This window comes from Quercus lobata, chromosome 12 (assembly GCF_001633185.2).
Source record: "Quercus lobata isolate SW786 chromosome 12, ValleyOak3.0 Primary Assembly, whole genome shotgun sequence".
In the NCBI taxonomy this organism is placed as follows: Eukaryota; Viridiplantae; Streptophyta; class Magnoliopsida; order Fagales; family Fagaceae; genus Quercus; species Quercus lobata.
The window spans coordinates 41,902,889-41,917,034 of NC_044915.1; the positions used below are offsets into that span (position 1 = coordinate 41,902,889).

Sequence of the window (14,146 nt, forward strand, 5' to 3'; positions counted from 1 at the left end):
TTTTGGTTCAAACTGTGCAAGATAGCAGTGATATGTTACATGATTGGCTAGCAGAATGATTCCTTTCCTGAGGCGAAGACCGTCATCAAGAGATCCTATGATATTGCTTTCCGGATGGTTCTTGATAACTCTTGAAGATGGCCTTTTTGAAGTGGAAACTTCATCACTTCGAGAGATAGGAGGATGAACTTCCGGAGGAGTAAGAGGACTTGATGTTCTAGACATCGATCTCGTTTCCATTCTTGGGTTGATGGGAATCGATTCTACTTCTGGTATAGGTTCTTCACCTTCTATATCCAAAGCTTCTACCTCAACATCGGGCTCTTTGGTGCTCGGCCCTTCTACATCATCAATCATCTCCACCTTAGATAAGGCATCATCAATCTTGACATTTATGGACTCCATCACAGTCTTTGTTCTCTTGTTAAACACTCTATACGCTCAACTTGTAGTAGAGTACCCAAGAAAAATACCCTCATCACTTCTCGCATCAAACTTCCCAAGATTCTCCCGATCATTTAGGATATAGCATTTACTTCCAAACACCCGGAAATACTTCACTTTAGGCTTCTTCCCATTCCATATCTCATAGGCGGTCTTCTTTGTACCAACTCGGAAAAAAATCCTATTGCCAATGTGACACGAGGTGTTGACAGCTTCTCCCCAAAATTTTTGAAGTATTTGCTTGTTAAGCAACATGACTCTTGCCATCTCCTGAATCACACAATTTTTTCTCTCTACCACTCCATTTTGTTGTGGAGTTTTGGGAGCTGAAAATTCTCTTTTGATTCCATTCTTCTCACAGAAGGACTCGAATCTTGCATTCTCAAATTCCCTCCCATGATCACTTCTAATTTTGGCAATCGGAACCCCTTTTTCGTTTTGTAGTTTCTTGCACAGAATCTCCAACCTCTCACATGCTTCTGATTTTTCTCTAAGGAATTCAACCCAAGTGTATCTTGAGTAGTCATCCACAATGACCATAATGTATCTCTTCCCCCCTAGGCTTTCAGTTCTGGTAGGCCCCATTAGATTAACATGAAGTAACTCCAAGCACCGAGAAGTGGCAATCACATTCACCTTGTGATGACTTGCCTTAGTTTGCTTCCCCATTTGACATGCACCACAAACGGTCTTCTTCACTTTTCCAAACTTAGGAAGTCCCTCGACTGCTTCAAGTTTGGAGACTTTTGCTACTTGTTTGAAGTTGGCATGCCCAAATCTGTGATGCCACAGCTCCAACATATCCACACGAGCACTTCTACACGATATGGGTGCCGTGGGAACTATTCCATAACAGTTATCTGTAGTCCGATTTCCCTCCAAAACCTGAATCCCCTCTTCATTGATGATCAAGCATCCCTTCTTAGAGAATTGTACCAGGAAATCATCATCACAAATTTGAGTGATGCTCAGCAGATTCGCCTTCAACCCTTTTATGTACAGCACATCTTTCAACAACGGCAAACCAGGTATCTCAATGGTTCCTTTGCCTAGGACTTGAGCATGACTTCCATCACCAAAGGTCACATAGTCACCAACCTTTTCTTTGAGTGTCTTAAACAGTGACTTATCCCCTGTCATATGGCGAGAACACCCACTGTCAAGATACCACAAACATGCATTAAACACTTTCAATGAGGTATGCACAAATAGGTTCACATGTGACAAACATTCTTGACCTTCAAACACAAACTCATCATCAGTTTTCATGCTTCTTTCAGATTGACTTTTCATTTTCAGATTCTCAATCATCTCACACAACATTCTATTCTTTCTTTTATATTTCTTAATCAATGATTTAGATTCAGATATGCTACTGTGTAAGACATGATTCTGATTTTCAAGATATTCCAGCATGTGAACAAATACTCTAGCATGTTTCTTAGTTTTTAACAACTCTACGAGATCATTAGTAAAACACCTTTCAAACATATGCATAGAGTCATTTTCACAAATACTTAAGCTACAATTCAGTATGGTATTTTCCATAACAACTACCATACCACAGGGGCCTAGGATCACACTTAGGTAATAAAACCACAACAAGTGTACCCGCTCTGATACCAATTGAAAGTTCAAAAACGTATATAAACACCCTTGAACGTTTAGACCCCCAAATTACAACTTAACCAATTCAAGCAATATGTCAAACAACTAGTGTGCGAAAACTTAACATAAGCTATAATATGGAATTGGTAAAAACTATCTAAGACGAAACAAAACACAATCCACAGCAGATAATAAAAAGGCAAAGATAGAGAGGAAGGAAGATGCAAACACAAAGACAACACACGATGTGTTATCGAAGAGGAAACCGAAGCCCTCGGCGTAAAACCTCTCCGCCGCCCTCCAAGCGGTAAACAATCCACTAGAAAATACAGTTGGGATACATGGACAGCAATAGACCCTCCAAGCCTAATCTACCCAGTACTAGACCGTAACATCAACCAATGAAGATTGGTTCCTTCCTAATTGCTTCCCAGAAATCCAAACAGCTGTCTCACAGTGATGATGATGGTGAGAACCAGGTTTGGTATAAAGCCTCTCAAGGATTTGACAATAGAGTGGAAGAGAGTTGAGGAATTTGAAGAGACTCTAATGTATAGATTGTGGGTGAATCAATCTTGTTTTTCTTTAGGGTTTCTCTCTCAAAATTCTCTCTGGAAGTTCTCTTACAATCGTGGATAAAAGGGGTATTTATACTGGAGTGGGAGAGGAATGTGAAACGTCAGGTTTTACAAAACAGGGGTGGCTCGCGGCTTGACCTCGCGGCTTGACTAAGTCGCGAGATCCAGTCGCGAGATAACCGTATGGCCAGTTATCCTGTTTTGTCCTGTAGTGCTCCAGCTTGCATGACTGTTCACCTTCCAGCATGCTTGGCACGTGTGCTGCGTCTGGCGGTTTGAAGCCACGAGTCACCCGCGAGGCCCAGCCGTGAGTCTCTGTTTTCTTGCACACTCTTGAGCAATCTTCACTCTATCTCACTCACTACCCTTACATCAAACCCACCTAAATACAGGGTTACTAAATGCTGAATTACAAGCAAATTTGGCACGGAATAAAGCCAATTAGATGGTTGAATAAATTCAACCTTACAAAAAGTCCTGTTTTTCCTCACTAAGAACCTTTAGTGACGAAATTGGACTTTTAGTGACGAAATTTGTTTCGTCGCTGTAGCACCGTCGCTAAAAGTCCTGGCGACGAAAAATTTCGTCACTAAAAGTCCGATTTGTTTTAAAAAAAAAAAAAACTTTTAGCGACGAAAACGTTTCGTCGCTAAATGTTTTCCTCGCTAAAAACAGTATTTAGTGACGAAAATATTTCGTCACTAAAACCATTTCAGTTTATTAAATCATATTTAGTGACGAAAATATTCGTCACTAAAACTTTTTTTGGGTACATATAGTGACGAAAATATTCGTCACTAAAACTATTTTTAGGAAAACTCATACACATATAGCGACGAAAATTTTCGTCACTAAAACTATTTCTTACAAAATTCCCCTACATTTAGTGACGAAATATTTCGTCACTAAAAAAATTTTTTGTTGCTATATTTGTGACGAAAAATTTGTCACTAAAACTAATTTTTGTTTTTATTATTTTCATGGAATTGATATTAACCTATAACCTGTCATTACATTATTAAAACCTCACATTTGATTAACACATTTATTCCAACACATTTATAAAAAATTGATCCATACATTCCACAAGTTAAAATTAAAATAAGTATCCAATTTAAACTTCTTCCATACAATAATTGTTTGCAATACATACAATAATTGTTTGCAACACATACAATAACTTAAGATGTTTTATAACAATACAAAAAATGTTGCATAATATAATTAAAACCAACGGAAGATGTCCTCATATATCTTCAAATAATGCGTAAAGGAAATCCCCTAAAGCCACCAATAAGATATCTGCACAAATATAAATCTTTAGTTAAATATAAATCTTTAGTCAAATATAATTCTACTAAAGATTGAATAACCTATCACGTGACAAATATTAGTTTCAAATGATACATAAAAAATGAAGTGTTTTAACATAAAGATAAAGTACTAACCAATAAGTGATTTAGCTTGAAGATGAACCACCTCCATAGGTAAAAGCATCATCATAACCCTTGCTCCTCAAAAAATTAAGAATATTCTTTTGGACCTCATCTTGCTTAGCTTGCGCCTCTTGCTCCTTAGCTCGCTCCTCTTCATTCCTAGCTCTTGCCTCTTTGAGCTCAATTATCTCACTTTCTAACCGATGAATATACTCCACCGAACTAGATGAGGCAGTGGTTACTAGAGAAGAGGAAGGTCTCTTGCCAAGTCCTTTTACAATACCGGATTTCTTCTTAAAAACCAAGTTTGAGATCTCCTCTTGTGTAAGGGGAATTGCATTAGGATCTTGACAATGATCCTCTTGCACTTTGAGAATAGTTTCCTACCATTTGAAAGAGAAAAAAACAAGCAATCACAACATTAATAATACATATGTTATAACTTTACAAACATGATAAAGATAGAATAATAGGGATGGAATGATACACATACATATGTCGCTTCATCCTCAAGCTGTATCCACCTATTTGTATTTGGATTGAAATGAACATCTTTGTAAATTTTTGCCAATTCAGGAACTTGACCGCCATTATTATTTGTCTAATTAATTAACATTCAAGTGTTAGTTATTTATAGTTAATTAATCACAACATGTAATACACTAAGGTTTAAGAAAATGAAAAAACACACACCTCCTCATCAACCCTAACAGCAAGTGTCTTTGACCCGCATCTATGTTTGCTTGAAGTTTTGCTCCTATTTTCAGAGTTAATTCTTGATTTTTCCTAATAAAGAACATTCAAGATATTTATTAGTTCATGAATAAAACAGTATACATTTACTTCATCTAAGTATTAATCTAATCATTTGACAACATAATATAGTAAATATTGGATAAATAATTTACCAGCCAGTCCTTATTGGTCCATCTCTCTTCAATGAGTTCAGTCCACTGCTTAAGTGTGGCATTCTTTGGCGGGTGGCTTTTTGCATAGTCAGCACTATGAGATTGTACGAGTTTTTTATAAGTCTGATACAACTTGTTAGAGCTGCAACTCAATAATCTTCCACATTTTGTATTTATTGTTTTGTTCACCAAGTTAGAATCTCCTTCTAGCTCAAACTGATCCTGTAAAATGAAGTGTATATGTATTATAAAAATATTATTATATGTACTTAATATGCTTAATGACAACAAAGACAAGTTAGACACTATCAATGTAAATTTACCGCTATACTTTGAAGCACCACATCTCTAGTAGCAGCATCAACACTTTTCCAATTTTTCACATTGTAACTGGACAAATTACTTCACACTTGTACACCAATTTGATTGACAAGTTTGCACGCATTAGTCCCAACAGGAGCATCATACTCTGCAGCTATACGTACTGGCAACTTACCACTTTTTTCAACAAGTGCCAATACTGCTATTCCACGTGTTGTTCCACGGGTATTTCTGCTAGTAAATCCTATTTAAACATTATCAATGTTAAAAAATTATACATTCCATGTACATTAAGTATAATATCAATAGTAAAGATAGGGTGTAGTTGTAATTAAGTATGTTTTATGTAATTACCAGTCGTGTTAGTTAATGCGTCGGTAGCCTCCGCACTAGAAGAACTTTGGACGAGCGGATTTACTTCAGGAGATGTTTCCGTAGATTGGACCACCGGGATAGATGCCTCACCTCGTGAGCGTGTAAGTCATCCTGGTGTCATCTGTAACTAACAAACATATATATAATTTAACAACAAAGTCATTACAAATAATGGAACAACAAAGTTATTATCTATTGTACTCTATGAAACATCTATTGTACCTTATGGATTAAAGAATTAGATGACTCATCATCATTGTCATCGTCACCAATAGGTGGTACATAATCATCATCTACCACAACACTAGCTCTACTTCTTTTCCTTTTTGCACAATTGGACTGAACAGAATCCTTTAGAGAAGTTGAGATGTGCTTCAATCCCAAAGTATTAATTCTCTCTTGGTTTTGCCTCATTCTATCCAATCTTGTCATCTCATAACTCGGTATATTATGAGTGTATTTGGCCTTTTTGGGCATTTTTTGAAACTATATATTGACATGAAAGATAAGTACAATTACTACTAACTTAACGTCATAATCCATACCATTATCCATACCAAGCAATTCAAAAATGCAAAATTTGAACACAATTGCTACTAACTCAACACAACAAATGACCACATCAATATCCATATCAAGTTCAAGATAAGTACAAAACATCTCAATAACAATTACTACTACTAACTTTACATATCATAGTTCACACCATTCTTCATATCAAGCAATTCACAAGTGCTAAATTTGAACACAATTGCTACTAACTCAACACAACAAATAACCACATCAATATTCATATCAAGTTCAAGATAAGCACAAAACATCTCAATAACAATTACTACTTAGATAAGCATAAAACTTTAAGACAAGCAAACAACATTTAAGACAATTGTTATGAACTTTACATATCATAATCTATATCAAGATCAACATCAGGTATGTCATGCTCTTCATTTTGATTAGTGTCTCTTGAAGTTCCACCTTCAGGAACAACCTCAGTTTCAACATCACCCATACAATACTCAATAATATTGTCATCAATATTGATAGTGACAACATCAATGATTGCTTCTTGTTGGAATGCATCACTATCTTCTGTATTATCATTGGATTCTCCACCCCCGACTTCCGGAACTTCAAACACTCCCCTATGTTGGATGCATTGCACAATTTTCCAAGGGTCACGTAATTTGGTATCTTGAAGGTAGAAAACTTGTTTCGCTTGACTAGAAAGTATAAAGGGGTCATTTTGATACCACCGACTTGTAACATCAATGCTCGTGCAGTGTGCATCGGTTCTTATCGTTCTCCTTAGACCATTGGTACCAGTATTGTACCATTCACACTGGAACAAAACAACTTTATGGTGAAACATATACTCTAATTCCCAAATTTTGCACACATGATCATAAAAGTTGTGCGTTTCTCCCTCATGGTCCCCTTCGGTACATACACAACTGTTTTGGGTTACACGACGATTGTCTAGTTCCTTTGTATGGAACTTTACACCATTGACCATACAAACTGTGTATTCCTTCACATGCGGTTTAGGACCATTTGCTAATGACCATAATTGTTTAATAGCTTCTAATGACTCGTTAACTTTCAATCTATTCATCTATAATGACACACAAGTGATATTAATTAGTAATAAGCAATGACGAATAAATTTAATCTCATAAATTTATTAGTGTGTGATTAAATTTCAAATATCTTACACGTTCTCTGAACCACTTGGGAAACTCTTGTCGTTGGATTTGAGTTATTGCTTCTCCAGTAGGATTATGCAATGTACTTTTATGTTCGCTGTTAAAAATAAGGTGATTTACTTTCAGCTAAACATTATAGATAATATTCAAAACTTGATCAAACAATATATGCATATGAAATCACATACTTTAAATAAGGCTCTAGTTCAGGACTATTGTACAACAAGTACCAATGAGCAGTGTCAAGCAATGCACGAGACAAGTCGCCATCATTCCGCCTACCACCTGTAGGTCGGGCAGTCTGTGAAAAAACTATCAATCCTTCGCTAGATTCACCAAAATCTTCATTTCTTTCTCTTCGGTTATGTACAGTTTCGATCCCATCAATATACAAAGACCAGTTATTAATACATTCTTTAAGAATGTAAGCCTCTGCAATCGAACCTTCTGGTCGAGCTCGATTGGAAATGTATCTTTTCAATTTTCCAAGGTACCTACGAGGAAAAAATGCGCACAATATGTGATTTTATACCACGTGGGAAAGATACAATTGTTGAATGCATCAAATGATCTAATTACCTTTCAATTGGATACATCCACCGATATTGTACCAGGCCTCCTAGAATTGCTTCTCGAGGCAAATGAACAGCAAGGTGGACCATAACATTAAAGAATGCTGGAGGAAAGAACCTCTCAAGCTTGCATAGTATAAGAACTATACGTTCTTCTAGTTTCTCTAATTCACTCCGTTTTAGGGTCCTTGAGCATAAATCTTGGAAGAAGTTGCCCAACTCAAACAATACAATACTAATGTCCTTATCTGCAAACCCTCGCAACCCAATTGGAAGAATTCGTTGTAGTAGCACATGACAGTCGTGGCTTTTCAAACCAGATAATCTACCATTTTTTGCATTCACTGACCTTGATATATTGGCTGTATAGCCATCTGGATACTTGACTGATTTCAAAAAGTCATAAAAACCATCCCTTTCATTGGGGCTTAATGAAAAGAAAGCCCGAGGCTTGTCATATGATCCATCAGGATGTTGTTTCAAATGCAACGTGTGCCTGAAGTTCATATTTTGCAACTCTATCCGTGCCTTGTCAGTGTCTTTGTTTTTCCCCTCAATGCCCAACAAAGTACCATAAGTATTCTCACTAATGTTCTTCTCCACATGCATAACATCAATGTTGTGCTTAAGCTTCTTATTTTTCCAATATGGAAGCTTATACAAAATACTTACCTTTGACCAATTTGGCTCCCCAATGAGTTGTCTCTTCTTGTTACTTGGATGCTTTCCTAAAATTATATTTGGCATTCTATCTAGCTGCTCTTGTATCTTTCCCACTTGTAACTCTAAAGATCTCTTCCGTTTCTCTGGTAAACCATTATGCAACCGACTATTTCTCCAACAATGTTTCATAGGCAAATAAGCTCGATGGTTAATGAATCCAATTTTACTTTCCAAACCTTCTGAATATGGTTCATCATTGCAAGTGTAACAAGAATAATAACCCTTTGTCCTCCACCCGGACACGTTACCAAATCCAGGATAATCATGTATTGTCCACAACAAAGTTGCACGCATCTGGAAATGCTCTTTACTATAAGCATCATAAGTTTCTACACCTTCTTCCCACAACTCCTTCAACTCATCAACCAATAGTTTCAAGTAAATATCAATTTCATTTCCCGGTTGATGAAGACCAGGAATAAGCAAAGACAACATAAAATATGACTCTTTCATAACTAGCCAAGGTGGTAGGTTATAGTGGATAAGTATGACAGGCCACATACTATAGTTGTTGTTCATATTCCCAAAAGGGTTAAATCCATCTGTAGCCAACCCCAACCTTACATTGCGAGGTTCGAGGGCAAAATCAGGATATTGCAAATCAAACTCCTTCCACTCCTCACTATCAGCTGGATGCCTCATTATCCCATCATCCACACGTTTGTCTATATACCATCTCATGTCCTTAGCTCTTTGGCTTGACATGTACAATCTCCTCAGTCTCGGTGTCAACGGGAAGTAACGTAATACCTTATGAGAAATCTTCTTACCTTGGGCACATGTATCCTTGTACCTAAGTGCCTCACACACCGGGCATTTATCAAGGTTTTCATTTTCCTTCCAAAATAGCGCACAATCATTTTTGCATGCATCTATATGCTCGTATGACATGCCCAAGTCACGTAATATCTTCTTTGCTTCATAAGTTGACCTTGGAACCAAGTTACCTTTCGGTAAAACCTTTGTCAACAATTCTAGCATCATATCAAGTCCCTTATTACTCAAGTTGGTCATTACCTTTACATTTAACATCTCAATAACAAACTTCAAGATACTATAATCAGTGCAACCCGGATACAACTCACGCTTTGCATCTTCCTCAAGTTTGTCAAAATGATGCACCTCCTCATCTTCGATTACATTTCTCGGTTCCCCTCTAATTCGGTCACCTACCAAGGCATCGATACCATCCATATGATCACCATCTGACATTTCATTATCATGAATGTTCTCGTTCAATACACGAGATTCTCCATGATTATGCCAATTAATGTAAGATTGCATAATCCCACGATGAAGCAAATGGATACGCACAGTATGAAGAGATTGTCGATAGCAATTCACACAGTGAATACACGAACACGGAATATTACCACTCAAGTCCATAACCGCCTTTGCAAAATTAATAAATGCATTGACCCCTTCAATATATGGACGACTTAATCTGCCATCAGGTGTCTTACCCATTGTCATCCAACTTTTATCCATGTTTGACTACAATTGCAAGATGAATGCTATTTTAGCAAAATAAGGACAACTCATGCATAATGTATTCTAACATCTAAGTCTATAAGCTATTTAGGTAAAATAAGAATAACAAACCAACAATTCACAAGAAAACCAAACACAAACATCACAACTATAATGCTTATAAGTATTGAAATCTACTATTCATTACATCTAATCAACAATACCCAATCATAATTCAAAAGAATGTAAAACACTTTCAATATGTATTTAAACCACCTTATAACACCATGCAAGCCACCCGCTTGCTCCAACACAACATACCACCACAAATCCAATTTCCAACATCACAAATATAGAATTTTACAAGTATTTAAATCAAATAAAATAATATTCATCACATCTAATCAACCATACTCATTCAAACCAACAATCCACAAGAAAACCAAACATAAACATCACAACTATAATGCTTACAAGTATTGAAATCTACTATTCATCACATCTAATCAACAATACCCAATCATAATTCAAAAGAATGTAAAACACTCCCAATATGTATTTAAACCACCTTATAACACCATGCAAGCCACCCGCTTGCTCCAACACAACATACCACCACAAATCCAATTTCCAACATCACAAATATAAAATTTTATAGGTATTTAAATCAAATAAAATACTATTCATCACATCTAATCAACAATACTCATTCAAACCAACAATCCACAAGAAAACCAAACACAAACATCACAACTATAATGCTTACAAGTATTGAAATCTACTATTCATTACATCTAATCAACAATACCCAATCATAATTCAAAAGAATGTAAAACACTCCCAATATGTATTTAAACCACCTTATAACACCATGCAAGCCACCCGCTTGCTCCAACACAACATACCACCACAAATCCAATTTCTAACATCACAAATATAAAATTTTACAAGTATTTAAATCAAATAAAATAATATTCATCACATCTAATCAACAATACTCATTCAAACCAACAATCCACAAGAAAACCAAACACAAACATCACAACTATAATGCTTACAAGTATTGAAATCTACTATTCATCACATCTAATCAACAATACCCAATCATAATTCAAAAGAATGTAAAACACTCCCAATATGTATTTAAACCACCTTATAATACCATGCAAGCCACCCGCTTGCTCCAACACAACATACCACCACAAATCCAATTTCCAACATCACAAATATAGAGTTTTACAAATATTTAAATCAAATAAAATACTATTCATCACATCTAATCAACAATATTCATTCAAACCAACAATCCACAAGAAAACCAAACACAAACATCACAACTATAATGCTTACAAGTATTGAAATCTACTATTCATCACATCTAATCAACAATACCCAATCATAATTCAAAAGAATGTAAAACACTCCCAATATGTATTTAAACCACCTTATAACACCATGCAAGCCACCCGCTTGCTCCAACACAACATACCACCACAAATCCAATTTCCAACATTACAAATATAAAATTTTATAGGTATTTAAATCAAATAAAATACTATTCATCACATCTAATCAACAATACTCATTCAAACCAATAATCCACAAGAAAACCAAATACAAACATCACAACTATAATGCTTACAAGTATTAAATTCTACTATTCATTACATCTAATCAATAATACCCAATCATAATTCAAAAGAATGTAAAACACTCCCAATATATATTTAAACCACCTTATAACACCATGCAAGCCACCCGTTTGCTCCAACACAACATACCACCACAAATCCAATTTCCAACATCACAAATATAAAATTTTATAAGTTTTTAACTAGAATTTACTTACTTTGCTCAAGCTAAGCTTACAACTTTCAAAAAAAGAAATCCAAAGTTATTGCAAATAATGTGTATTTAGCCTGCAAAAGAAAACTTAAATTTATAAGTCCTTCAATCTTGAAAATGATACAACTACTAGAAACAATAAGAAAGAAAAAATTATACCTGTGAAAATTAATGAAGAAGAGTTAGGAGCTTAACCAAATGGGACATGTTACAGAGTATGTTAATGGTACCAGTTGTGCCACCAACCAAGAGAAATATTTGCGCATAATAAAGTATGAAGACTGAACACAACATCACCATAATTATAATACAAATCACAAGCATCCACATAATAAAAAAGAACCTAACCAAAGAGGCACACACAAGCAAATCTACTGCCTAGCCCTCTATTTGGTTGAGATGAAAACCTTTTACAAGATAATATACCAAACAATTGTCCATTGTTCATTTAGTTTCCTAAATTACAAGACATACAGCTCAACTACAACATATCATAGCAAATAGAGGGCTATGTAAAATTTCGAAATTTACATTTTCCAAGTACTAATAGCAATAAATAGAAAATAGTGCCAGAAACTTCTCACAATTAAAGGGTAACTTTTACCTATCAACAAGCCTTGACTTTTCTCTATACAAAATGAGGATTCCCCAAACATCCTAACATCTTGAACCAAAAAAGGAACCCCAAATTTGCTGCAAAACATGGAATTTTGAAGAAAAGCAATGCTCAGAAACCAAAAACACTAGTTAAGGTATGAAATATAATATAATCTATATGCTCCTCTTTCTCCTCTTAAAAGTCTTATAAAATAGGAAGACTATTCAGGTATGAAACTTACATAGGTGATACAAACAGCCCAAAAGCAAAGATGTTCCCTGCAACAAATAAATGTGTATATTAACATATCATAATTCTAAGATATTAACCATTATATTCCAATTTCTTTATGATTAGAGCAACAAAAGAATTAATCTCATAAAATCCAATCTTTCATAACTATCTTGAATGTTGTAGTTAAGAGCCAATTAAAATTTTGACGGTTACCTACCCCTCCACACACACAAATCACTGATGGTTCCAAATTTGTTAGAATAAAAGCATATCTGTTTCCTTTTCTAAAATGCACTGCTTCTCTTATTCCCATATTCATTTGTAAATATACTTAAATTTCCAGCCTAATTCTTGGGAATAATATTGACATTAAACAAGCCCCAGAGCCCAAATTTCCTAAAGGAGTGTCTAAACATGACTCCCCTCAGCACTTGCCAAAAGTGCATATGAAAGCAACCCCAGTGCAGCATGTATTTGAAGTGAAACTATAGTAAAACTTGTATATCAAATGAAACGTTCCTTATGTACCAATGCTCAGAAACCAAAAAAGAAAAGCAATAAATAAATATAATTTCAGGAGTCTCTTACTTGAAGTAGTTAAAAAAAAAAAAAAAAATTGAATCAGTGAAGGGAAGGCGAAGGGTCACCGGTTGGAAGTGCCGAAAGAATCGGCGAAGGGTCGCTGGGGTTTGATCGGCGACGGTGATTAAGCAAAAGCGACGACACGGCAAAGGGAAGGCGAAGCGTTGGTGTGTCTGGGAGCCGAAACGTCGCTGGGGTTTGATCGGCGACGACGATCAAGCAAAAGCGACGACGGCAAAAGCGACGCAAGCAAGCAGCAAAAGCAACGACGGCAATCAGCAAAAGCGACGACGGCAAGTAGCAAAAGCGACGACGGTAAGCAAAAGCGGCGACGGCGAGCAAAAGCGACGATGGCAAGCAAAAGCGACGACGAGCAAGCAAATAAGACGGCAAACCGATTTGGCGGCGACGGCAAGCATAAGCGACGGCGAGCAAAAGCAAAAGCGACGGCGAGCAAAAGCAAAGGCAACGACGAGCAAAAGCAAAAGCAACAATTTGGCGGCGACGACGAGCCTAATCGACGGCCGAATCGGCGATATGCGGATGGGCTATGAGGGAAAGAGAGAGTGAGGGAAAGAGAGAACAAAATCAGAAAAAGGGAAAAGTGAAACAAAAAAAAAAAGGCTGAAGATTATATGTATAAAACTTTTAGTGACGAACTCAATTCGTCACTATTGGATACCTTTAGCGACGAACTGGGATTCGTGACTGATAACGAACCTATACTTATCAGTTTATTTTTAGCG

The 14,146-nt window shown here is 36.1% G+C and overlaps 1 protein-coding gene across 1 annotated transcript; it reads right to left on the reverse strand.

The window, feature by feature from the left end:
• Positions 1-7,951: 7,951 nt before the first annotated feature.
• On the reverse strand, positions 7,952-10,159 carry LOC115970677. Its single transcript, XM_031090269.1, has one exon. It carries the CDS (start codon positions 10,157-10,159, stop codon positions 7,952-7,954), a length of 2,208 nt encoding a protein of 735 aa, XP_030946129.1.
• Positions 10,160-14,146: the final 3,987 nt, after the last annotated feature.

Excerpts from the sequence above, each read along its gene's own strand:
- LOC115970677 (XM_031090269.1), bottom strand. The coding sequence starts at position 10,159 with ATGGATAAAAGTTGGATGACAATGGGTAAGACACCTGATGGCAGATTA.